The following is a 26,803-nucleotide window of genomic DNA, read 5'->3' on the forward strand; positions in this document are numbered from 1 at the left end:
ATTGTGTGTGCATTTGTGTATGCGTGCGTTTGTGACGCTCAACAACTTTTGGGCCGGTTTTTATTTCAAATCAAGGGCCGATTTTGCTTCCCAGTCCGCCCCTGCATCCAGCACTAAAGTGAAGAATTTATTTACGTATGCAGTCACATCGCTGGAAAGCAGTGGACGTTAGTTGTTGGAAGACAGCCCAGGGGGGACGTGCTGCTCCACAAGCCCACAATGGTGGCCGGTGACTGGGGCGGGCGAGCGACCCCAGAGACCAGCACACTTACCTGTTCACCAGCTGTCTCTCGAAGGAGAACGAGGGAATGGGAGGTACTCCAGACTTCCAGCGCCTGGCCGTCGTGAATGCACTGGCCCAGGGAATGAGGAAACTGCTCTTTCATTGACCATCTGGGTGCCGAGGCCCAGAGGGCACTCGGCGATGGAATACTTACCACGCGCTGTGTCAAAAGTAGTTGCCTCATCCCTGGTCTGCCCATATCAGGACCGCCTCGAAGCCCATCTGGGGTTCTTGGGGGCCGGCTGACGGGCAGGTGGAGCTGACTTCCCGTGGGAGGATCTCTTTTTCTGAGGCCAGCGTACAGGATCCGATGGTACAGGAGCCGGGGCCGGCACCGCAGGGGAACGGCTCTGGCGAGAAACAGACGGGGCACGGGACTTCGGAGGCCTGAAGGCGGCCAAGTCGCGCTGCGGCAGGATGTGCTTAATTGCCTTGGTCTGCTTCCTCACTGTCGAGAACTGATGGGCGAAATCCTTGACGGTGTCACCAAAAAGCCCCCCTTGGGAGATGGGCGCATCGAGAAAGCAGACTTTCTCGGCATCACGCATCTCCGCAAGGTTGAGCCACAGGTGCCACTCTTGGACCACAATAGTGGACATTGTCTGGCCCAGGGCATGCGCCGTGACCTTCGTCGCATGTAAGGCGAGGTCGGTCGCAGTATGCAGTTCCTGCATCAGCCCTGGGTCGGCCCTACCCTCATGCAGATCTTTCAGCGCCTTGGCCTGGTGGACCTGCAGGATGGCCATGGCGTGCAGGGAGGAAGCAGCCTGACCCACGCCCTTGTAAGCCTTCGTCATTAAAGAGGAAGAGAACTTAGAAGGCCTTGGAAGGGAGCCTTGGTCGGTCACGCCAGGCCTACGGGCATAAATGCACCGCTACAGCGCGCTCTACTGGGGAAGCTCGACATATCCCTTAGCTGCTCCGCCGTCGAAGGTAGTCAGAGTAGACGAGCCCGCAACGTGTGTACGGGCAGGAAAAGGTGTCTTCCATGACTTCGTTAGCTCCTCGTGCACTTCCGGGAAGAAAGGCACTGGGGCGGGTGCGGCCATGAGTTGTGCTCCGAGCCCAGAAACCAATCATCCAGCCGCAAATGCTCAGGGCAGGGTGGAGGGTTCCACTTTAGCCCGATGTTCGCAGCAGCCTGGGAAAGCACGGATGCCATCTCAGTGTCCGCCACATCCTGTGCTCTACCGCCCGTGGGTGGGAGCTCAGAAGATTCGTCCACTTCCGATAGCAGAAGCCCACCCTCCGATGCTGTGTCCGAAAGCTCATCCTCGTCGCGAGCCGTGAACGACACATTAAACCCTCCCTGAGGCGGGCCGCCTGCATCGCTCGACAGCTCTTCCAGATAGAACGAGCGTGCTGGGGGATGGGAGGTCTGCGGGGGCTGAGCCGGTGGAAACGCTCCCATGTCCACATCCAGATCACCCACGGTGATTGCCGACCCGGCCGGCTGAGCTTCAGACCAGGACGGACCAGGTTGGGGAGCAGCCGCGGTGGCTCCTTACTTTTTGAAAAGGAAGTGAGCCGCGACCGCAACGTTCTGATGGGCATGTTCTCGCAATGAGAACATGACTCTTCCATGAAAGCTGCTTCGGCGTGCTGGTGCCCCAAGCACTCGAGACAGATTTCATGGCTGTCCGGAGGGGAGAGATAACGGCCTCATCCAGTAGCGCAAACACGGAAGGATATCTTTAAAAAGACACCAAGCATTTGCGTGAGCTCTTTTAGAAGGAAATATACTCTTTTGAATATACTTTTTTAGCACCCGTAGACTCAGCTGCCGAAGCGCCCATGGGAAGCACAACACTCGACCGTGCGAGGGTGACCACTGATATACGGCGTAAAATCCAGCAAATCTGAATGAGTGGTGCACGCCATCTCCTTTTTTTACCCGTATGTCCGGGGCGGAGTGTGGCATGCAAATTCCACTCACCAGTTCTCATTGGCCTTTTCTATTTTAAGCAAAGGTGATTGGGGCTCTCAAGATCAAACCCCTGGTGTCACTACATCGACACAACGTCGAGTGAGTGACAGACAGGGAACTTTCCAAAGCATGCTGTGAATCTTCACAAGCTCTAACCATGGGCTGGAACCATCTTCCCACTTCCACATCTAATTGCTGGGAGTATTTCTCTACTCTCAAATGAAGCTTTCTCATTCTGTTCACAACCATAGAAAGTGTTATTTATCTGAACGCTCTTATGAACACACTAATAGTCTTTTGTTTGTTGTTGTTGTACATCCAGAATAAAAAAAACTGTACCCCCAACCTCTTTAATACTTCTCATAAGCATCCCTAGAGTAAGAATGCCCATAGAACTGGACCTTTCTATATATGCATGTATGTGTGTGTGTGTGTTCAGTTTTCTAAATGATATCTCTTGCATGCTCAGATGCTCCTGGGCGGGTGGCGACACCCCCAGAGGATCCTGACTGACAGCTTGGCAGTGATAGCAAGAGCGATGCTGGGAGTAGAGAAAGCAGAGGAGAGCAAATGAAAAGAGAGAGAGAGTGAGAAGGCTTGAAAGAAGTTGATTCGCATAGGCAAGAATTGTGGGGATTCATACCTTTCAGTTGGACCTGAATCTAAAGGTTTTGAAAAGAGTTAAATCCTTTATGTGGCTTCTGTCTTTAAATCCACATACTCTATTTTCACACCGAACAGCTCAACAAGATATGTTTTGCATTGTGTACTAATTCATCTTTAGCAATTTATAGACAAGTAATTGATTATATGGGGAGTTCCTCCAAATTCAGAGTTTTCACCTTGGGGGTCTGCAAGTTATATAATATATTAATGTTAGTTAATGTTCTCTTGATGCAAGGTAATATAAAGTTTTACTGAGAAAATCTAGCTTTTTTATATTGGGTTGGCTCAGAGTCTAAGAGTGTGAGTGCAAATGCTGAAAATGGTCTGGAAGTTCCACCGATTTCCTTTAGAATTTGTATTACCACATTTCAAGATTCCTTGTACAATATGGTGATTCAGTGTAAAGAGTATCTTGATTATTATTGCAGTTCATATTTTCCCCGCTGATGCATACATTGAGTATGTTCTTTGTTCCCTAAATTCATTAGAACCCCTATCCAACAAAAGTAAAATGGTAATTTACTATGCATGCTTACAGAGGCACTAATACCATTTGATGACAAATGTGAAATATTTGTTGAGCTTTTAGAGATGCTGTAAATTAATTGCACTGGATTTGTATTGTAAGTTACTAGACAGCAGTGTGTGCAGCATAAGCTTTTAAACTTAGAAGCCATTAGCACATTGAAACAACCAGAACAAAACAAAACACAATCTTTTGTTCAACTAATGGAGTTTTCAAGCATCATTGGAGTACGGGGAACTGTTTTAGTCTGATAAATGTGTCACTTATAATACTATACATCAGAACTAATGCTATAGAAGAAAATGTTATTGAATTACCATATTTTATGAGAATTTCCCTGCGAAACAGATTAACATACACAGTTAGAAATCTTGATATAAAATAATTCCTGCTTTATTTTCCATGAGAATTCAAGTCAGTTTAAGAACAGTTCACCTAAAAAAATAATTTTCTGTCATTATTTACCTTGTCATTTCATGTCTGATTTTCTTTCTTCTTTGGAACACACACACACACATACACAAAAATCTACTAGCATGTAAAAATGTACTTGACAGTAAAGCTTTCCAGTTTCAAAAAGGGCACAGAGGCATCATAAAATTATCATAAAAGTGGTCCATATAACTTGTAATATGAGTAGAAATGGGTTTGGAAAGACATGAGGGTGAGCAAATGATGACAGAATTTTCATTTTGGGGACAGTTTATCTCTTGAAGTGCAGTAAAACAAGAATCAGATCAATATGTTTTCCATAGTTTTTTTTTTAATTTTTCCTTAAGAAACTTTATAACAGTCAGAGTTTTATCCTGTTTTGAATGTGAGAAAAGATTCCAAGCACAGTGATGTGCGTCAGTGCCTGAAAATAATGAATGCTACTCAACTCTGTCTTCACTTCACCTAAAGTTTTCTATTGAAACATAAAGTCTTAAAAAAAGAGTGGTGCATCTTTCAGGAACCACTGCACTCAATTCTTTAAATTCTCACTGTAACTTTGACTGTAATGTATATGAAGCTCTGAAACACGACAAACAAGTTTCAAACATGAAACTCGTGACAAACACGGTTTGAAATTAACACTCTGACACTCTTAATAGCCACTTTGGCGGGTGACTTTTTTTAATGTTTTCTGCATTTAAAATTCTGTGAATATCAGGCGACTCGGAGCTGCTGCCAAAGGAAATGTAAAGAAATTTGCATCACATAACGTACACGCGCATCTATGTGGTGCGAATGAAGCATGCTTTTGCGTGAACACCAGCGTGCTCCAGAGATAAAATCGCCAGAGCTCTGGAACAGCGCAGAGTGAATCTCACGTGATTCGGTTGCGCTTCAATCGATATTGTGGCGGCCGGTAGAAACAACAAAACTTATGTGACCCATTTGAATTCTACAGAGAACATTCTAGTATAAAGTGTTATATGGAGGAAGTCAAACCTCTCAAACTGCTAGACATATAATATAAACAGCACTGACGAGGTAAAGCCATCATCAGTTTTTATAATACACCTCATCATCCTTGCCGAAATATATACATTTTAATGCAGTAACACTAACTGGTCACTTGAATGATTCATATTAAATCAATTAGGGTGAATCTATTAGACTGTTACTTTTTAAAGACTATCAACATTAACCTAACCACAGTAATGTGAAGCCACCCATGGTCTTACCTAATCATTACAAATGCCACTGTTAAACAATGGTAGAACGATGGTAAACTTTCATAGGCAAGTACAATTTGAAGGGGTTGAAACTTCCATGATCTATGGGAAAATTAGTAACAAATTTTCGTCCTGTTCTAACTGCGTTTACCTTTGGATATTTTATAGGTTACTTAAACTATTAGGCCTGCTGAACTCATATAATTCTTGTTTAAATACAATGTCCAAACAAATGCATGTAGTTACAGTTTCCAGTTTCCTTTATCACTTTTTGTGAGGTGGTTGATTTTGGCTAGTGAAAATGCAGAGTGGCTAGTGACCTTGGAAAACTACTAGCCATAGTGGCCGGTGAGCCAAAACATTTATTTCAAACCCTGGTGATGAATATGACAAACATCTTTGCTATGCCATAGATGTATAAACCTTTCACATCTGCCTCTCTCAGGTGCCAAAGAGGTGAATGCCAGTGGCAAGACGTTCACCGTGAAGAGTTCCCTGAGGCTCCAGGTGGATCGGAATGATGATGGTGTGGCCTACACTTGTCGAGTGGACCATGTGGCCCTGATCGCCACCCCACAGCAGACCACTGAGGTGTTGGAGGTCCATTGTAAGTGTAGCTGTTCTGCAACTCAAGCCAACATCCAATGATGCTCAAATGCATATTCCATAATACAAGCCCGTTTTTGTACTAATGATATTACACTCTGAAACAGTATTATTAAATATCTGTTGTCTGTTAAGCCAGGGCCGTAACCACAATATGTATTCAGGGGGACAAGTCCCCTCCAATAATCAGATATGGCCAGATTGTCCCCCCAATAATTGATATCCTTGTTGCTGTTCTGCTGCAGTCCATTATGCATCGCGTCTAGTTGTCATTAAGTTGTTGCAAGAATAACATAAAGTTTAAAAAATTTATATTTTTAGCGTGCTCAACTGTGAATGTGAAAACATTAACAGAGTAGTTTTCAGCATGTCAGGCTTAAGATAAAGCGTGAATGTGTGTACATTATAAAGGAATTGAATGAATGTGGTAATCTGGCAGGTTTTTGAAGGAGCTTTTTAGAAAATTCATTTGACATTGTCTAAGAAAATGATCCATAAAACACAAAGTAGAGCGTTATCACCCTCAGATTAGAACTGTGACTTGAGGCTTCCATTGAGTTTTTAGGTTGTGACAAGGACAGACTAGTGGCATATATTTTTAGTGCAAATATGATTAGGTAATCATTAACAATCAATTTAAGATTTTCTAAATCATTTCTTTATGTCTGAATTCTGAATTTTGTACAGCATCTCAGAGTCTTCTTTTTATAAGAGACCGTTTTATTTTGAGTATGTCCTTGTCAGGTCTGTGCTCAAAAAATGAGCCCCCAGTTAAAGGAGTAGTTCACCTAAAAACAGAAAAACTTATTTTACTCACTCATTTACTCACCCATAGGTTGTTCAAAACCCATATGCTGTTACTTTTTCTTAGAACATAAAATAGATATTTTAAGCAGCTCTGTTCCGTAGAGTAACAGTTTATAGTGAGCAGGAGCTGTCAAGCTTCATAAAGGACAAATACTATAAAGCACTATTAAAGGTTCAGCATAAAGACATCACAACAGTAGTCCATATGACTCGTGCATTATATTCCAAGCTTACTGGGGCCATAGAAAAAATACTTTTATGGTATTTTAATGTGATTTTTTTTTTTTTTTTTTTTTTTTTCTCTTTGGACCTTGACAGCAGTGGTCAATATGAAGTGTTTTTGTATGGAAAAGAGCAGCGTTAGGATTCTTGACGAAAATGTTGTGTTAAGATTCTACTGGGAGGAAAAAACAATGAGGCAAAACTTGAGGACAGTAAATAATTTTGTGTATGTTCTTTTTGCTAGCCAGCTGATGTCGTCATTTTACAGATACATCAGTGATGAAAGAAATTCAAATTATATTCGTCTTTGATACAGCACAAAAAAGAAAGAAATTATGACTGAAACTGGCATATTGCTAGCAATGCAGACACAGTGTTTGACTTGTACTGTGTGAACTTAAAAATACATATCTTTTAAAACCCAAAATTATAAAATCAAAAACACATTTGAAGCCTTTATTCAGAAAATTCTAATTTTATCGGCTTTACTATTTTAAAGGACCGAGTACCATTATATTTGTGACCTCATCACCCCCCCCCCCCCCCAAACACACACCCACCCCATGGTTACAGACTTCTGTTAAGCACATCATTATATTTGTTAATGACTTAATAATCATGAACTTTATTAATGGACTTTACAAAAAGGTTATGTTAACAATTATTGCATTAGTAATCATGAAACTGAATACATTTTTCAATTTCAACATATGCAATTGATAATTGTTAATTCATGTTAACAAAAGCATTAACATATTACCATATATAACGTTGGTAAATACACATATATAACACATATATAATATGTATGTTAATGAATGGTTTTCACTGATATAAAAACATATATTTGTACATATTCAGCATAAATCATAGTGGAATTTGAATAGGCAAAATAGGCAAACTATATTAACTAAAATTGTAAAAAAGTTATGTTATCATTTTAAATTGCCATATATCAGATTTTTTTTTATGCTACAATAAAAAAGTAACATATCCAAAGTAATTTCTGGCACTTTTTAAATCGTGTATAAAAAGAATATGGTGACCTGATGCAAAAATTAAGAAGATCAACATTACAGACAAAATGAATTTGCCCATTATAGTTTCTTTTAAAGCTATGAGATTTAATCAATCTACTGAAATACAGTGGAGCTTTTGAGCCTGATCACATTTCACATCACTTTCTTTGATCTCTGTAGAGTGTCATTCCTCTGCTTGGATGCTGTTGTCTAAAAAAATATTTCATTGTTTGTCTCTCTCTGTCTCTGTCATAGATGCTCCACGTGTTGAGATCAAACACTCTTTACCCATCCCACAGGAGGGGCAGTACCTTAAACTGGAATGTGTATCTAAAGGAAACCCCTCGTAAGCATTTGCAAATTATCAGCATCTCGCTGAATTATAATGTTTGTAGAGAGCTTTGGGACAATGTGTTGCACCTAGTGGAAATCACCCTGTGGGCAGGCCTATGGCTAGTGACTTCTAACCACATGCTTGTTTTAATGTGATGACTCATAAATGTGATCCGGTTGAAATTAAATAGCTATGAATATATAACCATAAATTCACATAGAAGATGAGTTTAAGAAGTCCTTAGGTACTGGTACAGTTTTACTTAAAATATAAGGCCAATGGTTTCCAAATGTTCCCAAACAAGGTTGGTAATTTTTAATAAATGTTAATTGTTCAAATTGTTTGAAGTCTGAATTTAAAATCAACATAAGATCACAATACATTCTTGTTGTTCCTGGTATTATTGTGCACAATTCATCAGTGGTTCATGCAGAAATACATTATGCAATTAAAATGGTTTGTGAATGCCATTTCATGTGGACTTAACTCTTATACTGTAATTTCAAAACACTATTGTTGCAAATCCATTGCTATTGGTTTTTAGAAGTGTTTAGTATGACACCTTTCATTTCTATTAGCATTAGGAGAAAATAAACTTTGAAATGTGTTGTTTCATCAGTCCAGACCCAGTGCTTTGGACCAAAGATGGCAGAGAACTACCAGACATGGACCGCATGATTGTTGAAGGAAGAGAGCTCACCTTCATGTCATTGAACAAAACAGACAACGGCACCTACCGCTGCGAAGCCACCAATCACCTGGGCACCAATCACGCTGAATATGTGCTGTTTGTTTATGGTGAGTGACAGACGGATTACATTAACATGTCTGGCATGCTAACAGAGCCCTTGCAGCTGTCTGCTAATCAAATCTACGCTTCTACCCTGCCATTTTATTTTGATGCCTTTGAAAGCTGCAATGCCCTGCAATGTTTGTTGGCTTAAAACATAAAAAATCTAGCTTAATTAGTGGTGCTTTCAATAATAAGCATCTCTATTATTGTTATAAACCCATTCCTTAATCCTAAATATTAAACTCTGGCATGTAACTCCTGCACCTTTTGTGCTACAGACAGGAATGATACATCAATCCATGTGGCTTGTTGATGAGAGGCGTGCTATTACATTTATAAGCAATTAGATGGATGATTTTCGCCAGGTGGACAATAAGAATGGCAAAAAATCTCATAGGACCTGAACCATAACTAGGACCCAGAATAGCAAAACTTTAAGTTGGGCTCTTTTTATTTGGGCCAGTTAGTATCCACTCTGAACACCTTAGCAACCACATAGCAAGGTGTAATCACCACTACAGCAAAAATATTACTCAAAAGATGTGCAACTATGCAACAAGCCACAGATATTCTCTGTGTCCAATTGTGACTTCATATAAAGTGAATGAGTTCCACTCCTCACTTAGCACATAACAGCAAAGCATGATGAGTCTCTCCACATCCTGATGTTCAGAGGCTACGCTGCGTCCACATCTGCTGTCTGTGTCATCAACGGCAGCTGTGCGGATACGCTCACAGGCTCACAATGGTTATGACTGTGGGCATCAAGCAGAAGAAGCAACTTGACTTTAAACCTCTCTGGGTTCCAAAAGTTTTTTTGCTTTCTCTCTCACTTTCTTTCTCTTTCGATCTCGGCTTTTGACTCTTCTCACAGAGCATCTTAAGAAGATTTAATTAGCCGTTATGATACAATGTAGGGGTCCAGTCATTGGCTCATTGAAATGTCAAGACACTGTAACAACAAGGCGAACCAAAGCTCTTAATGATGTTGATGCTATAAAACTGACACCTTCTCTGTAGGAATAAAAAGCTAATTGGGTGTCACAAATATAAAGCACCTTGTCTGAATTCATTATTGCCTTTTTTAAATGGCAAAACATACTGTCCTTCCATCAGTGATTAGCACAAAAATCAGAGAAATATAATGCCCGCTGTCCTTCATTACCACATCCTCTTTCTTTTATTGTGACAATTGGAAATGCAGTGATTTTTCTCATTCATTATGCAGCCAATTGGTATTCCTGGAAGGGGCCGCCATGTCAGTTGGGTAAAGTAGAGAGTCTTGAGAGAGGTACAGTCAATATTATTTTCAAATCTCGAACTTAATTAAAACTGGGCCATGACATTTAAATAAAATATTAGAGCAAGCCAATAGTATCTAGACTATTTGAACAGGTAATAACACTAATATATACCATATCCCTCCCAACATGCTGAATAGTTCCATAAGCTGTAATTTTTAAAGGAAAATAATTTCTCTATCTATATCTATATCAATATATTTAGGGTTTTCAAACATACAGTATGTATATGTTTAACATACAGTATATACATAGCTGATATTTTTACAAAAGCAAGTGATTTCACTTGAGATTGTATTATTAGGAAGATTTGAGATATTATTTGAATAATTTCCTTACAGATGGCAGAGTTGTAAACATTTCTCTGTATGGTGAAGTACTACATAACTAATAAATTTGTATTTTGCAAAGCAAAACATTGACCTCTTCTGATAAGGTAAGCATCATTATTATTACATTATTACTATTAGGGTTAGGGATTTCAACAAACTCCTAATCCTAGGATATTAACTTCAGAGGGTAATTTTTGAAGAAATGGGTGCTATTATTATTATTATTATTATTATTATTATTATTATTATTATTATTATTGTCTGGTAGACAATTAAGTGGGCAAAAAAAATTTGGGGAGGGGATTTTACTTGCCTTTTACTTTTATTTGAGCTTTGAGCTGCTGTTTATTAATGTATGCAACTGGAACGTAAGGCCTGTCTAATTTTTAGTTAGCCAAGCTGCTGGCCGCTGTGCAATTCTGAGCTATCAGCTGGATTGCTCTGCTTGTCTGCTTGAGTCTATTAGTACAATGGCAGACTGGTGAGTTAGCTTATCAACTTGAGTCCAACTCTCCTCTCCTGACCTTATTGGTTTTGCAAGTTAGTGACCTTGCATCTTAATACATTACAATTCAGGAAAATATCAGATGACCCTCAGTAGCATCTGTGTTCTTTTACATTTTTAAAGATGCATATGTGTGATAAATAATTTTTTTCTAGATCAGTATTTTTTTTTAAAACATATCTAAACAGCCTTAAAACAAGAGAAATTTACTTAATTGTGTAAGATATTAGTATATAGCATAAATCTAACAAAAGTTACTGAGGTTTACTGTATGCTTAAAGGGATGTTCCGGGTTCAATGCAAGTTAAGCTCAATCGACTGCATTTTAGGCATAATTTCCATTAGCACAAAAAAATAAATAAAAAATAATAATAATAATAATAATTTTGTCCACAAAAATCGTGGTTACAGTGAGACACTTACAATGGAAGTGGATGGGGCCAATTTTTGGAGGGTTAAAAGGCAGAAATTTGAAGCTTTTATTTTATAAAAGCACTTACATTCATTCTTCTGTTAAAACTTGTGTATTATTTGAGTTGTAACGTTGTTTAAATTAATGTTTTTACAGTTGTTTTAGGGTTTACAGCGTTACTTAGTCATGGCAAAAAAGTTGTAATATTGGCTATAACTTCACACAGGTTTACACATATATTGTTTACGTCTTGTGGCTATACTTTTGAAACAAAGTATTTTAACATTCACACATTGGCCACATTTACTTCCATTGTAAGTGCTTCACTGTAACCCAGAATTTTTATTTTTATTTTATTTTTTTAGAAAAATAGAGGCAAGTTTATATTGATTTTTGTGGTAATCAAAATTATACAACAAATACTATCGATTGAATTTACCTTGTATTCAACCCTGAATATAACTTTAAAATTAAAATGAACTTAATACAAGATATTTTATCTGACCAAAACAAGACCAGAAAATTAATTTTTGCAGTGTCTTAGCCCTGATAACTTTGTAGAATACTCTCAAGAAGAAATGGCTTGTTACGGTGATTGTGTTACCCACGTTTTCTCCAGCATGTCGGCTTTACTGACTGCCTTTGATGGTTCATCAAATAGTGATGCTTTTATCCCTGTATGCTTGCCTTTTCTACCATTTTTTGTACAAAACTGTCACTTTGATATCATCCTGAATGGCTTGATATATTGTATACAAACCAAACTTCCATTATCAGTAAAACAAGACATTCATTTTTTGAGTGTCAGGTGCACTAGATCTGTTGTTGTTTATTTCAATATTTTATTCATGTGTACATTGTTGAATGAGTTTTTTTTTTCATTGTGATGTCAGCGTATAACTATTGTTTCATTTGTTCCATTGTTATGTTAATGTTTTCTTCCCCCTTGTCATTGTTGTTTTGTCTTTTTGTTTGTCCTTTCCTGTTTACGTGTTTGTCATCATTGGTGTTTGTTGCGTACGACAGATGCCCCCACCACACTGTCACCATCCACAACTCCCCCTGCACCCACCCTCCCAGACACTACAGGTCCCTTAGACTCCAAGAACCTCAATCCTGCTGTCACCGGTAAGAGAGGTACTGTACAACCCCACCTCCCTTCCTCTGTTTCCTCCTCATCTCCATCACACACCTCCCTTTATTTCTTTTTCTTGTGCCCAAAGCCAGTTTTCACTCTCTGAGGTGTAAAGCTCCAAGGACATATTCAGACTACATCTGGATAGGAGCATTTTAATACCCTACGGTCACTCTTCACCTTTGTGTCTCCTTGTTTATGTCGTATCTTTTCCCCCATATCCCTCCACTTGTGTTCTTTATCATCTTACCCGTGTCCATTTACCTTTGCCATGAAAGTAAGCCCTGTCTGCGTCCTTCTCTTCATTCCACACTTATAAATGAAAGGAATTGTCCACCCAAAAATGAAACTTCTGTCATTATTTACTTACCCTTTTGTCATTCAAAAATCATATTCTTTTATTTTTTCTGTGGAGCACAAAAGGAGAATTTTGAAGGATCTTCATGCAGCTGTTTTTCATCAAATGAAAGTTCCATAAAGGGCAAAAAGATGTTTAGAAAAAAAAAATAAAAAAATTGAATTTTTACAATGCATCTCGAGACACCTGCGTTCTATTTCATTTGTTGTGTCTAGCTTGTTTTTGTGCAAGGTTGTGTGTGGTCTGAATATCCCTTAAGGGTTCGGAACAATGTAATAGTAAGGAAATATTGACAGAATTTTCATTCATCAAGGTGACCATCTGCTTGAATGAACCAGGTGAGAAGATTATTTCTGTGTTTTAGATTGATCATTCTCTATCTATTGTTGATGGTAGTTCATCTATAGAAGGATTTCACAACAATTTCCCTCAGTTCTGTTCCGCTTTTTCACTGGAAGTGTCATACTACCCTAGCCTATGCGGTTAGATGCCAAGCCTGGAGGCATAACTGTGATGTGACCGTTCTATAGATCCTTGCTGTGCAACCTTAGCTTCAGGGTTATCAGGGTCTGTTTTGTTTCTTGTTTATGAATTTCTCAGTTAAATATAGACCATGTGATTTATATGGTGTAACTAAAATTCATACTCCCTGTAGATTTACTGTAAGGTCATTGGAATGTCTACCTATTTTCATGCCGCATGTAAGGGGTACAGCCCTGCTTGGTGCAACTGTGAGGGCTCCATGGGTTTCTATATAATTGTTGTTAAAAAAGTGTATTGTATCTATATTTTTAGCTCAGACAAATATATATATATATATATATATATATATATATATATATATATATATATATATATATATATATATATATATATACACACTATATTGCCAAAAGTATTCGCTCATCTGCCTTTAGACGCATATGAACTTAAGTGACATCCCATTCTTAATCCATAGGGTTTAATATGACGTCGGCCCACCCTTTGCAGCTATAACAGCTTCAACTCTTCTGGGAAGGCTTTCCACAAGGTTTAGGAGTGTGTTTATGGGAATTTTTGACTATTCTTCCAGAAGCGCATTTGTGAGGTCAGACACTGATGTTGGACAAGAAGGCCTGGCTCGCAGTCTTCGCTCTAATTCATCCCAAATGTGCTCTATCGGGTTGAGGTCAGGACTCTGTGCAGGCCAGTCAAGTTCTTCCACACCAAACTTGCTCATCCATGTCTTTATGGACCTTGCTTTGTGCACTGGTGCGCAGTCATGTTGGAACAGGAAGGGGCCATCCCCAAACTGTTCCCACAAAGTTGGGAGCATGGAATTGTTCAAAATCTCTTGGTATGCTGAAGCATTCAGAGTTCCTTTCACTGGAACTAAGGGGCCAAGCCCAGCTCCTGAAAAACAACCCCACACCATAATCCCCCCTCCACCAAACTTCACAGTTGGCACAATGCAGTCAGACTAGTACCGTTCTCCTGGCAACTGCCAAACCCGTCCATCACTCGTCCATCAGATTGCCAGATGGAGAAGCGTGATTCGTCACTCCAGAGAACGCGTCTCCACTGCTCTAGAGTCCAGTGGCGGCGTGCTTTACACCACTGCATCCGACACTTTGCATTGCACTTGGTGATGTATGGCTTGGATGCAGCTGCTCGGCCATGGAAACCCATTCCATGAAGCTCTCTACGCACTGTTCTTGAGCTAATCTGAAGGCCACATGAACTTTGGAGGTCTGTAGCGATTGACTCTGCAGAAAGTTGGTGACCTCTGCGCACTATGTGCCTCAGCATCCGCTGACCCCGCTCTATCATTTTATGTGGCCTACCACTTCGTGGCTGAGTTGCTGTCATTCCCAATCGCTTCCACTTTGTTATAATACCACTGACAGTTGACTATGGAATATTTAGTAGCGAGTAAATTTCACGACTGGACTTGTTGCACAGGTGGCATCCTATCACAGTACCACGCTGGAATTCACTGAGCTCCTGAGAGCGGCCCATTCTTTCACAAATGTTTGTAGAAGCAGTCTGCATGCCTAGGTGCTTCATTTTATACACCTGTGGCCATGGAAGTGATTGGAACACCTGAATTCAATTATTTGGCTGGGTGAGCGAATACTTTTGGCAATATAGTGTATATATATATATATATATATATATATATATATATATATATATATATATATATATATATATATATATATGACTTTCTATTAAAACACAGGGTTGGAAGGGTTTCTTTTAAAATTTATTCTGTTACAAATACTGATTACTTAGTAAAAAATGTAATCTGGAACTTAATCCAATCACCACAATAAGAAAGTAACATAATAAGATTACTTTTAATTACTTTTTGATTACTTCAAGTTTGCATATGTAAATGCATATGCAATAAGATCTCGAAGACTTTTAATTATGCCTTCTGAATGAAAACAAACTGTGTTTGAATAATGTTATGAGTGATGTAGCTATTATTATTAATAAAATACAAATAAAAACATGAAAACCATGAAAAACAGGGATACTGCCTCCTCAGAACAACTTTAAACTTTAAACAAATCAGGTGAGTCCTCTGTCTGCTACAGAAAATGTTTTATTTTCTCATCAAGCAAATATCATTAGAACAGATGCACAGAATTTTGTCTTGGTTAACATTAAACAATCTGACAGGATATACCTCAGATTCAAAAACACTGCGAAGTTTAATTGTGCCATGTATTGCAGTTAGCGCGTAGACTAATTGGCACCATTCATTAACTTCTGGCTGCAATAGGTAGATCACAGGCTATCTTCATCTTCGTAATAATTATTATTATTAATTCAGTGCCTCCAGTGCCTTTCCTTTGCTTGCTCACAATATCCAGCCCAACATTACCAGCTAATGTTTATGGGTGATTCTACTGTGTGTTTATGTTTAAGGAGAATTTTAATGACCAAAAAAAGTTTTAAAGAATAGATAAAAATAGATTTAAACCTTTTATTGTGTCTTTATTTATTTTATTTAGTTTTTAAATAATACATTTACCAGAGTTTTTCCCTCACCCAGACGTTTGAACTCTCCTCAACAATACATTTATAATAAGTATCAAAATAAGATATTATAATTATCCACTGCACTTTTTCCCTGTAAGAACTTGATAATTTTTTTTATTATTATTATTCATTTGGTATTTGTGTACAATTTGGATTTTTTTATTTTTTTAACAAAGAAAAAATAAATGCTGTCCCTATTGTTGTTATTATATCATGAAAGAATTTCAGAGAACAATTTCAGCTGAAGTTTCAACTGAAGTTATGATGGAAATGAGAAGTGACAGTGTGACAGACAATGAGAAGTTTTGACAGTATAGGTGTCCTGTCCCATCGCCATGAAACAGCTCTTTTAATGGTTTGACCTCGTTAACGTCTAGAGTAATGTCGAGATTTTTGTGTTGATGTGAAACAGTTGTTATTTTGCACATGCAACAGTATATGGCACCTGATTCACGTGAGCCATGAGAGAGAACCAGAAGAGATGTCCAGCGCACATCTGATCATATCTGTACCACTCTAAAGAAAGCAGCAGCCTATATCATTTTATATCGGAAGGATCTTTTGTTTCTTTTGTTCTAAATGAAAACTTGTAATTCTTCAAGTAATCCCAATTTTTCCCCAATGTAACTGTAATCTGAATATGTTGGGTTTTTATATGTAACGGATTACAGTTACACATGTTTTGTATCCTGATTACGTAACGCAGTTACAAGTGTTCTGTTACCCCCCAATCCTGTTAAAACAGGAAGTTTGGGAAGGAAATATTGATGTATTTACATCATAGCAATAAACCATAACTTGCTACCAGTGCTGGGCGGATTATTTGTGAATTGTAATCAGGTACTGATTACAAATTACATGACAAAAAAATGCAGTCGGTAAAGTAATCTTGTAGATAACATTTTTGGGGTAATATAAATTGATTACTTTTGGATTACTAATTCTGCATGGTTTAATAGTTTGAGTGGTGCACAAATTCAAATAAATGATTGCATCCACATGTAATAAGAGATCATACCAGTTATATTTGTGAATCAGCATCACTAAAACATCTCAAAGTTATCACTACACCAAAGGTGCATTCATATACATTGTGAAGCTGACTACAAAAGCAATTTAAGAAACTAAAAGTAACATTGCGGCGTTAATCCAATTGAATATGAAATGACGTGAAGTGGTGCATTTTGATGTGTTTGATGTACAAAAACCCTTCCAAAGACATTGCGATGTGGTTATACTACACAGAGTGATAATTCAAAGGATAATTGAAAAAAAAATGTGTTTGAGTTGTTTAGATTTGCAATGTAATGTTAAAAAAAATATGCAAACATTCCTCCAAATGCTTCTTTAGATTTGACATAGAATCCTTCGCAGTTGGCAGGATATTTTGGAAGGCAGAGTTTACGTTGCACAGTGATGTTTGTGCCCTGTGTCTCCTTAAAAATGAAATTAGCACTAAAGATCCAGTGGTTAAATGCTGAGGTAGGCCACTCCATCTTCACCTGGCAGGCTAGTAGCGAGTATCAGTTCTGAGTGCAATACACACAACCCTCCCCCTCTCCTCTGAAAACACTCGAGACTTATTAAACGTACACTACCGGTCAAAAGTTTTGAAACACTTGACTGAAATGTTTCTCACGATCTTAAAATATTTTGATGTGAAGGCGTATGCTTAAATCTTTGAAATTAGTTTTGTAGACAAAAATATATTTGTGCCACCATATTCATTTATTTCATTATAAAACTCAAATTTAATAAAAATAAATAAATAAAATAAAACATTTTTGAAATTGATGACTTGGACCAAATAATAAAGAAAAGCAGCCAATAAGTGCCCAACATAGATGGGAACTCCTTCAATACTGTTTAAAAAGCATCCCAGGGTGATACCTCAAGAAGTTGGTTGAGAAAATGTCAAGAGTACATGTGTTTCAAAACTTTTGACCGGTAGTGTATATAAGCGGTGTGCTGATTTAGAATGAAAAGATTGAAAAAAGAGAATGATCATGTAATCCTATCATGTGATCTATAAAAAAGTTACTGTAGTCTGATTATGAGTATTTTAAAATGTAATTTAATCCAATTGCAAGAACTTGATTTTTGTAATCTGATTATATAATACAGATCACATGTAATACGTTACAACACATCACTGCTTGCTGCTTGCTTGGCAGGTCGTATTAGGGGGAGGGACAATCTCATTTTAGATAGCATTTAATTAGATCAAAATCTGTGCAGTGCAAGATGAGTCATCTATACTTTTGGTTTGTCATCTATACATCTGGATGAGAATGATTGTAAGTTTTAAATACATTTACCAATAAAAGTTCATTTTGTGAACTTTTAGAATAAGTACACTAGCATATACAGTAGATGACCTGAACAGACAAATTTTGATTTAATGGGATCTTTGAATGCGGATTAGTGGGCTAGCCATATACATTTCAGTATAACTTGGGATAAACATAGGATTTTGGGCTAAACTACTGTATGTATCAGAGTAACCTGCTTGTTGACAGGCTCTGACTTGTAGTTCCCTGGTTTATGTTGTGTTATCCTGAAGTGGATCTTGTAACATACTGTATAACTTTAGACGTATTGTGTTTAAATAAATCCTGTTTCAACTGCTTAATGCCAAAAAAAAAAAAAAAAAAAAAAAACTCTACTCCACGTCCACCTTCCATTGATGAGAATTTATCTTTAAGTTTGTAGTGCTGAAAGTCTACGTTGTTATCAGAGCTTATTTCTCTAAATGCATCAGCAGCTCATCCTTCTGCCTGCGATCAATGGGGGCGTACCAGCAGTGAATTTCTGGCCTTGCCATTCTGCCAGGCTTAATGGGAATAATATCTCTTCCCTGAAGAAGCACAAGGCCCAGACGATGTCATCAGTGTGTCTCCCATCCCTGTTAAATCTGCCAAATGCATTTTTATGGCTTGCAAATTAGCTATGACCTTATGAGGCTGAAAGGTTGACTAAAGTACTAGGGATGCTGAGAATTTTAAAATATTTATAGCTCACTTTTCATAATCAGCATGAAAGCACCCCCGCCGCAACACCCCCACCCTCGTAGACACTTTTACAAGGATAATGATTGGTCATGCCTTTTGTCTCTGGACAGGGAGAGGAGAGTGTAGAAATTCATCCAATTTAGGGAGGATCTGGATTTAGGTTAATTAACCAAGGCCAGAAATTAAAGGGAGGGAAACAAAGTGCAGCATTTTTGCTGAATTATTGCAAAATTTTCTTAACTTGTCCAGCGTCTTCCAAGAATTACCAGGCTTAATTGGATTTACTTTAGGACATAAACACAGGGAGGCGGAAATTGTAGAAGGACTCAAGTTGTCAGGTCTTTGGAGTGTGTTGGTTGGGGGTGAGTTTTTTTCAAATTATGTCCTATTATTTACGCTGTTGGTCATTGTGGATTCCTTCAAGACCCTTCGTCAAATAAGTCATATTAAACATGGCCGGTATCTACTGTAGCCTCCTGCTAGGAATCTCACAGCGTGGAGCGGAACATACTGTATGTTCCTTGAAGCGTTGACCAGAAACTCAGCAATTACTTAACATGGCCACACCACAGGAACATAATGAGCAGACATGGCCTGTCCATTGTGGGTTGGATACAGCCTCGTTCATGGGCTGAAAGTTCTTTGCAACTTCCAACACTTTGTTACTGGTCCACTAGCAATAGGTTGTCTTGGAAAGCTTTGTTAATCCAATTAGTTTTTTTATGAGAAGTTCAGAGCTCTGTTTAGTTTCCTTGAGTTAGTCAAGTAAATATTTGTAGCTCTGTTTTGGTGATGGATGGTAAACCTTGTTCAGCAAAATGTGAGATTTGCATTTCCTGCTACCAAGGTCAGGGCCAGGGAGCTACCGAATAAGCGCTCCGAGGACCTCCCAGCTTTACTACTTCCCTACTGCAGGTTTGGGCTAGGGTTAGGGCAGAACAAAGGTTACCATCTAGACACGACCCTGTGGGTTCTAAAAAAGAGTAGCTAAACTCAGAATTTCAGTGAAAGAAAGATAGTCTGGTCTTTAGTCATACATTCTGCTGCACTGCTTGCCAAAAGTATGTGTACACCCAAACACAACATTAATATGTGCTTGTTGAAAATGTAATTTCAAAACCATGGGCATTAAAAAGGTTTTGGTCCTCCATTTGCTGCTATGTCAGCTTCCACTCTTCTGGGAAGGCTTTCGACTAGATGTTGGAACATGGCCACACGATGAGGCCTGAAATAGCCAAACCCATTAATTAGAAAGGGGTGTACGCACACTTTTTTATTTTTATTTTTTTTATTTATCCTCAATAGAACAATTAAAATGATTTCTAAGAACATGTGGACAAACATTGCAGAATTAATGATTTTAATTTCACAGAAAGGTGCTCAGGGATACTCTGGGATGAAAAAGCACTTCCTCTGAGGGTCTGCCAGAGGACACCAGCAGAAACCTTTAAATGGATAAAGCCAAAACTTCAGCTGCTGTATCCCTGGAGGGTCCGTTAATTATTGAGACAGCAGTCCTGACCGCTTGCCTCCCTCTCCTTTCTAAAAGTGACGGAACACAGGATGAATTAAAATGCAATGCAAAGGTCTTTTTCCTCAGTCACGCAGTGCAGTTATTGATGATCTGTCACATTAAGTCATGTCGAGGGAAGACTTATGGTAACAATTTAAAATAAAACAGAAAAGGAAAAAGAAAAATCATTAAACTCTGCCACTGAATATGAATTACAAATAACAGTCGCTTCATTTATTTTGTTGCTGAGGAAGGAGACACTTTAAGTAATACTCTGGAAGCCTAGAGCTGCTCTAATTTGCCCGAATGAACACTCTTGCTATTTCTCAGCACTCATTGCGGATCAAGTTGAACGTATGATTGCCTAATTATGAATGTTACCGTGTAATATCTCAGTGGACACTGACCCTCTCCACAATACATACTCAAAATCATTGCAATAACTTGCTTATGCCTCTCGGTGGATATCACCTGTATTTGTTTTCTTTTTCACCCTATTTGGGTTCAGTAATAGTGTCTCTCATCAGACCTACTTTTTTAACCACAATTAGAAGCTGTAATTTGTTTTGAAAATCTAATTAAACCATGCTGACCAACTCAGTGGTCCCTTGTGCCCCTGTTTGGCTACAGAACAACCCTCAAGTGCATCCGGTATGTAATTAACCTTCTGATTGCTCAAAGGTCATTTCAGAGGCTGCTGTGCTGTGCAGAGGGATGTGAATAGGGCACATAGCTATTTTCTTTCTTTGTATTTGAATAAAGATTAAATTAGAGGTGGGGGGTCCATTTTTCCAAATATCACAATAGTTTACCTCACAATACTGTATTGATATTCTATTGCCAAGAATGTATATTTTTTGTTGCATTTTGCACAACAATATTTTGGGGTAAAAAAAAAAAAAAAAAAAGAAGAAGAGATGGACCACAACACATAATAAATGGTTTGCTTAGTTTGAATGTTTAATGTTTATAGACCTCATTCACAGTAGAGCCGTATTTTATTTTTGATATGAATGTAAATGAGGCTGTGAGGGATGGACTTACAGTCTCCTCAGTGGCATCCAATGTTTAACGCTGTATAAAGTTCCTACATCACATCTTATTTTCCAGAACTCATGTTTTATGGAAATTTGAGTCAGCTGAATTTTCTCAGTAAGATATATTTTCAATATTATATCAGCAGAACGATCCAAAACAGCAGAATGATCCAAAACACTTCAAACAACAGTACAACCCATTGAAGAGACTCTCTAAGTCTATCCCTCATAGCCTCGTTGTCATTCCCATCAATTGAATTAGGCCCAAAGATGAGGTCCCATCCATACCAACTGCTTCTGTTTCTACCTGGTAATAGTTCAGCTTTTTCCATTAGACACAAATTGTCAGCAGAAAATGGGGAATAATTGGTGTACTAAACAGTGCATTAAGCCAGTATGTATCTTTATTTATTTATTTACAGTCTTAGAGACCTAATGTTATTTAATTGGATGGCTTTTACTGCTGCAGGGTGTTCCATGAAGAAATGTGCTCTTAAATAAACCTGTATATACACAGAGAACAGGAACTATAGAATCTTCATGCCCGAGGCTGAACACTAATATGCCCTCTTAGATAGAAAGGACATTGCAATATCCATTAACTGGGAAAGCAGCCAACGCTGGTTCAGCTGGATAGTTTAGATTGTTTGACAAAAACAGTAAAATGCTCATAAAACCTTCTTGGAATGTTTTATTAACTTGTTTTGAGGGGGCTTGTTGGTATATCTAGCTCTGAAATAGAAATGTATCAAAATTGGCATTTATATAAAGTTATATGACATGCTTATCTTACATGCATATACTGTATACTGTATATATTCATATATATATATATATATATATATATATATATATATATATATATATATATATATATATATATATTTACACTATATGGCCAAAAGTTTGTGGACACCCCCTTCTAATTAACGAATTTGGTTACTCCATTAAATCCAGTAAAGAAAAATCTTAATGTTTCTTTACGTAATGGCTTGGGCTTTGTGTGCTTCAAAATTGTGACAACTGTTTGGGGATAGCCCTTTTCTGTTCCAGCATGACAATGCCCCTGTGAACAAAGTGAGGTCCATAAAGAAATGGTTTACTGTGTCTGGCGTGCAAGAAATTGACTGGCCTACACAAAGCCCAGACCTGCACCCCACTGATCACTTTTGGGGTGAACTTGAACAGCAACTGTAAGTCAGGCCCATTGACCAACATCAGTTCCTGACCTCACTGATAGCCTTGTGTCTGAATGAGAGCAAATCCCTGCAGCCATGTTACTAAGTACACTACCATTCAAAATTTGGGGTCACTTGCCTGAAATGTTTCTCATGATCTTAAAAACCTTTTGATCTGAAGGTGTATGCTTAAATGTTTGAAATTAGTTGTGTAGACAAAAATATAATTGTGCCAACATATTAATTTATTTAGTTACTAAACTAAAATTTTATTTAAAAAAATAAAGTTTTTGAAATGGATGACTTGGACCGAATAATTAAGAAAAGCAGCCAATAAGTGCCCAGCATATAGATGGGAACTCCTTCAATACTGTTTAAAAAGCATCCCAGGGTGATACCTCAAGAAGTTGGTTGAGAAAATACCAAGAGTACACTTCTGCAAAATCTAGTCAAAGTGTGGCCACTTTGAAGATGCTAAAATATAACACAGTTTTGATTTATTTTTGATTTTTTTAGTCACATCATAATTCCCATATTTCCATTTCTATTATTCCATAGTTGTGATGACTTTACTATTATTCTAAAATGTAAATTAAAAAATGAATAAATAAATAAATAAGAATAAGTGACCCAAAACTTTTGAACAGTAGTGTGTGTGTGTATATATATATACTGGTGGGCAAAAGTTTGGAATAATGTACAGATTTTGCTTTTTCAAAAGGAAATTGGTACTTTGATTCACCAAAGTGGCATTCAGCTGATTACAAAGTATAGTCAGGACATTTCAGATGTAAAAAACAGCGCCATCACTATTTGAAAAAAGTAATTTTTGATCAAATCTAGACAGGCCCCATTTCCAGCAGCCATCACTCAAACACCTTATCTTTGCGTATTCATGCTAAATTGCTAATTTGATACTAGAAAATCACTTGCCATTATTTCAAACACAGTTGAAAGCTATTTGGTTCATTAAATGAAGCTTAACATTGTCTTTGTGTTTGTTTTTGAGTTGCCACAGTATGCAATAGACTGGCATGTCTTAAGGTCAATATTAGGTCAAAAATGACCAAAAAGAAACAGCTTTCTCTAGAAACTCGTCAGTCAATCATTGTTTTGAGGAATGAAGGCTATACAATGATTGAAATTGCCAAAAAACTGAAGATTTCATACAAAGGTGTACACTATAGTCGTCAAAGACAAAGGAAGACTGGCTCTTACAAGGACAGAAAGAGATGTGGAAGGCCAGATGTAAAACTAAACAAGAGGATAAATGCATCAGAGTCTCTAGTCTTCTGAGAAATAGACGCCTCACATGTCCTCAGCTGACAGCTTCATTGAATTCTACCAGCTCAACGCCAGTTTCATGTAGGACAGTAAAGAGAAGACTCAGGGGTGCAGGCCTTATGGGAAGAATTGCAAAGAAAAAGCCACTTTTGAAACAGAAAAACAAAAAGAAAAGGTTAGAGTGGGCAAAGAAACACAGACATTGGACAACAGATAATTCAAAAAGAGTGTTATGGATCTTAACCCCATTGAGCTTTTGTGGGATCAGCTAGACTGTAAGGTGCGTGAGAAGTGCCTAACAAGACAGCCACATCTATGGCAAGTGCTACAGGAAGCTTGGGGTGAAATGTCACCTGAGTATCTGGACAAACTGACAGCTAGAATGCCAAGGATCCGCAAAACTGTCATTGCTGCACGTGGAGGATTTTTTGATGAGAACTCTTTGAAGTAGTTTAAGTAGTTAAAAAATTCAAATTGTAATAGTAATTTTTCACATTGTTAATGTCCTGACTATACATTGCGGTCAGCTGAATGCCACTTAAAAGTACCAATTTCTTTCCATAAGAGCAAAGTCTGTACATTATTCCAAACTTTTGGCCACCAGTGTGTGTGTGTGTGTGTGTGTGTGTGTGTGTGTGTGTCTATATATATATATATACTGTATATGTTTTATGTTTTATTCATTTTTTTGACTTAAGTTTAAAAAAAAATATATAAAATTAACATTAACATTTGTAAGCCTTACTCTGAGCCTTGAATTTCTAAATAGACCATCTAAATTTGGAGGAATGCTTCTTTTCTATCAGACATAGAGGAATTAGACATCAGAGTCTCAGACTAATGTTGATGTATCTTTGGTAAACAGCTTAATTTCCAACTGAGTTTCTAATCAAGTCTAATGAGCTCACACTTAAACTCATAATTTGGTTAATAATGGCATCTTTCCATTCCACTGCATTTAACAATTTATGCATAATTTGGTTTGGTTGATTGTGGTGGAACATTTGAATCCGAGAGTCTGCGCAAATGATGCATACAGTAATCAAATGATAACTACCATTTAACAGTTTGTGCAGGAATTACATATTAGGCAATTTATTGAGAAGTTTCCATTCAATGCGCCTTTTGCATAGACTATTGCTCAGAACAAGCATGATGTTTTGATATGTTGGAATTGTTTTAGTTGGCCAACCATCTTTCTGCACCTTTCAAATTGGAAGCACACCACCGGTTGCCCTGTAAATGTTAATTTTCAGTGTTCGATTATACCATGAAGGTGAAGCTTTCCAATTCAGCACTTTCTCTGTTGCTGTCCTTCAGTAGCTCACCAATGTAAAGAAGATCACTGAAGCTTTCATGTTCACTTTCCTTTATCCATTTTGCACTCAGCCCATGCTCACCATCACCATTTAAGCCATTTATACAAATATCTCCCAAGATTACGGTAACAATGATCTCCCAGACAGCATGTGCAAGTCTCAAGGGCTCGAGTCACCACATGTGGAGGTAATAGTAATGCTCACCTTGAAATGTCATCCTTACGAGAGAGCAACATGGCCACACCTGCTGTTCCCGCCCCCTCGAGACCTCTTCATAACCCCCACCCCCTTCCACGTGGATTTCTTAAGAGATTGCTTCCGACATGTTTCTCCTCTCAAAGTGTTCCTTTAAGAATTTATGTGACTGCAGGGGTTTGCGTGTGCTGGGTGCTGTTGCCATTTTCAGCCTTGTTTAGCCGCAGCTGATTTGAAAGCCTCTTCTCAGATGTGCCTTCGGCAAGTTTTTACCCCACACCATCAGAGCTGTGCAGTTTCAATGCCTTTAATTTGTTAAATATGCCAAAGCCACACAATGCTGAGGCCAGGGGAAGAAATTATAAATATTAAAATAGGAATTTGCGTGCAGTGCTGCAATATTAAATCATGAGGGAAGGACTGTCGCAAGCCTTATTAAAAGATAATGTGTGCTGGAGGAGAGGGAACATATCACTTCTCTGCTAGTGGATCCCGCTCCGTTAAACCCAGTGCATGTCTAAAGACAAAAAGCTCCACATTCCCACAAACGAACATGCCTTAGCAGTCTCACACCTTGTTTTGAGAACATATTTTTACATTTAAAGTAATCCAATTCAGTGTCTTAATTAGATCATAAGCTGGCTTTGATGTCTGAATTTGTCTGAACTGTCTGATGTTACTGTAAATAAATGACTTGCAAACCTCAAATATATTATTTGTTTACATTTTTTTTATTATTATTATTATATTATAAATGAAGTATCTAGAGTAAATGATTAAATCTCTTTGGCCCAAAGATGAGGTCCCATCCATACCAACTGCTTCTGTTTCTACCTGGTAATAAATATTGAGAGTGATTTTGGTTTGTGCAATCAAGTTTTGTTTTGCATCTAGACTAAGTTGTTGTTGTTCTGAAAACTTTACATGGGGAAGACATCCCACAGACTGATCTTACTCTGAATTCAGCGACAGTAAGCATATAGTTCTACCACTGAAATAGGTCTGTGCTTACCGAAATTAGAGCCACTGTCCCCCCCACCCCCAGTGCCAGAACTAGCTTGTTGTCTACTGCATATATAGGAGCTGCCTTTAAGTTGTATTTTTAGTTGTAAATGATGTAATATAGTAAAAAAGAATGCATTTTTTATTAAACATACACCCTACAGTAAAAATGTAATATTAGAGGGAAAATGCAATCTCTGAATCGCACTCATCATTAATTATGTGAACCTGATTACTTCCCGGATTTCATAGGACCAGAAATGTCTCTGAGGCGGCTCACACAATGTGCAGTATTTGTAATCAGTAATTAGTAGTAACACAGGCAAAGATAAACACAATTAAATTGA

At 38.1% G+C, this 26,803-nt stretch overlaps 1 protein-coding gene across 2 annotated transcripts in view; it reads left to right on the forward strand.

Moving 5' to 3' along the window:
• LOC127433030 (cell adhesion molecule 2-like) overlaps positions 1-26,803 on the forward strand; it is a 633,917-nt gene that overhangs the window by 601,971 nt on the left and 5,143 nt on the right. Inside the window, exons 7-10 of one of the 2 annotated variants that reach the window (XM_051684644.1) lie at positions 5,509-5,670; positions 7,973-8,063; positions 8,671-8,849; positions 12,421-12,522. In XM_051684644.1, the coding sequence (XP_051540604.1) occupies positions 5,509-5,670; positions 7,973-8,063; positions 8,671-8,849; positions 12,421-12,522 (534 nt within the window). The remainder of the gene's footprint in view (positions 1-5,508; positions 5,671-7,972; positions 8,064-8,670; positions 8,850-12,420; positions 12,523-26,803) is intronic. The other variant, XM_051684645.1, reaches the window with a different exon arrangement.

The sequence above is a fragment of the Myxocyprinus asiaticus genome, chromosome 42 (genome assembly GCF_019703515.2).
Source record: "Myxocyprinus asiaticus isolate MX2 ecotype Aquarium Trade chromosome 42, UBuf_Myxa_2, whole genome shotgun sequence".
Taxonomy (NCBI): domain Eukaryota; kingdom Metazoa; phylum Chordata; class Actinopteri; order Cypriniformes; family Catostomidae; genus Myxocyprinus; species Myxocyprinus asiaticus.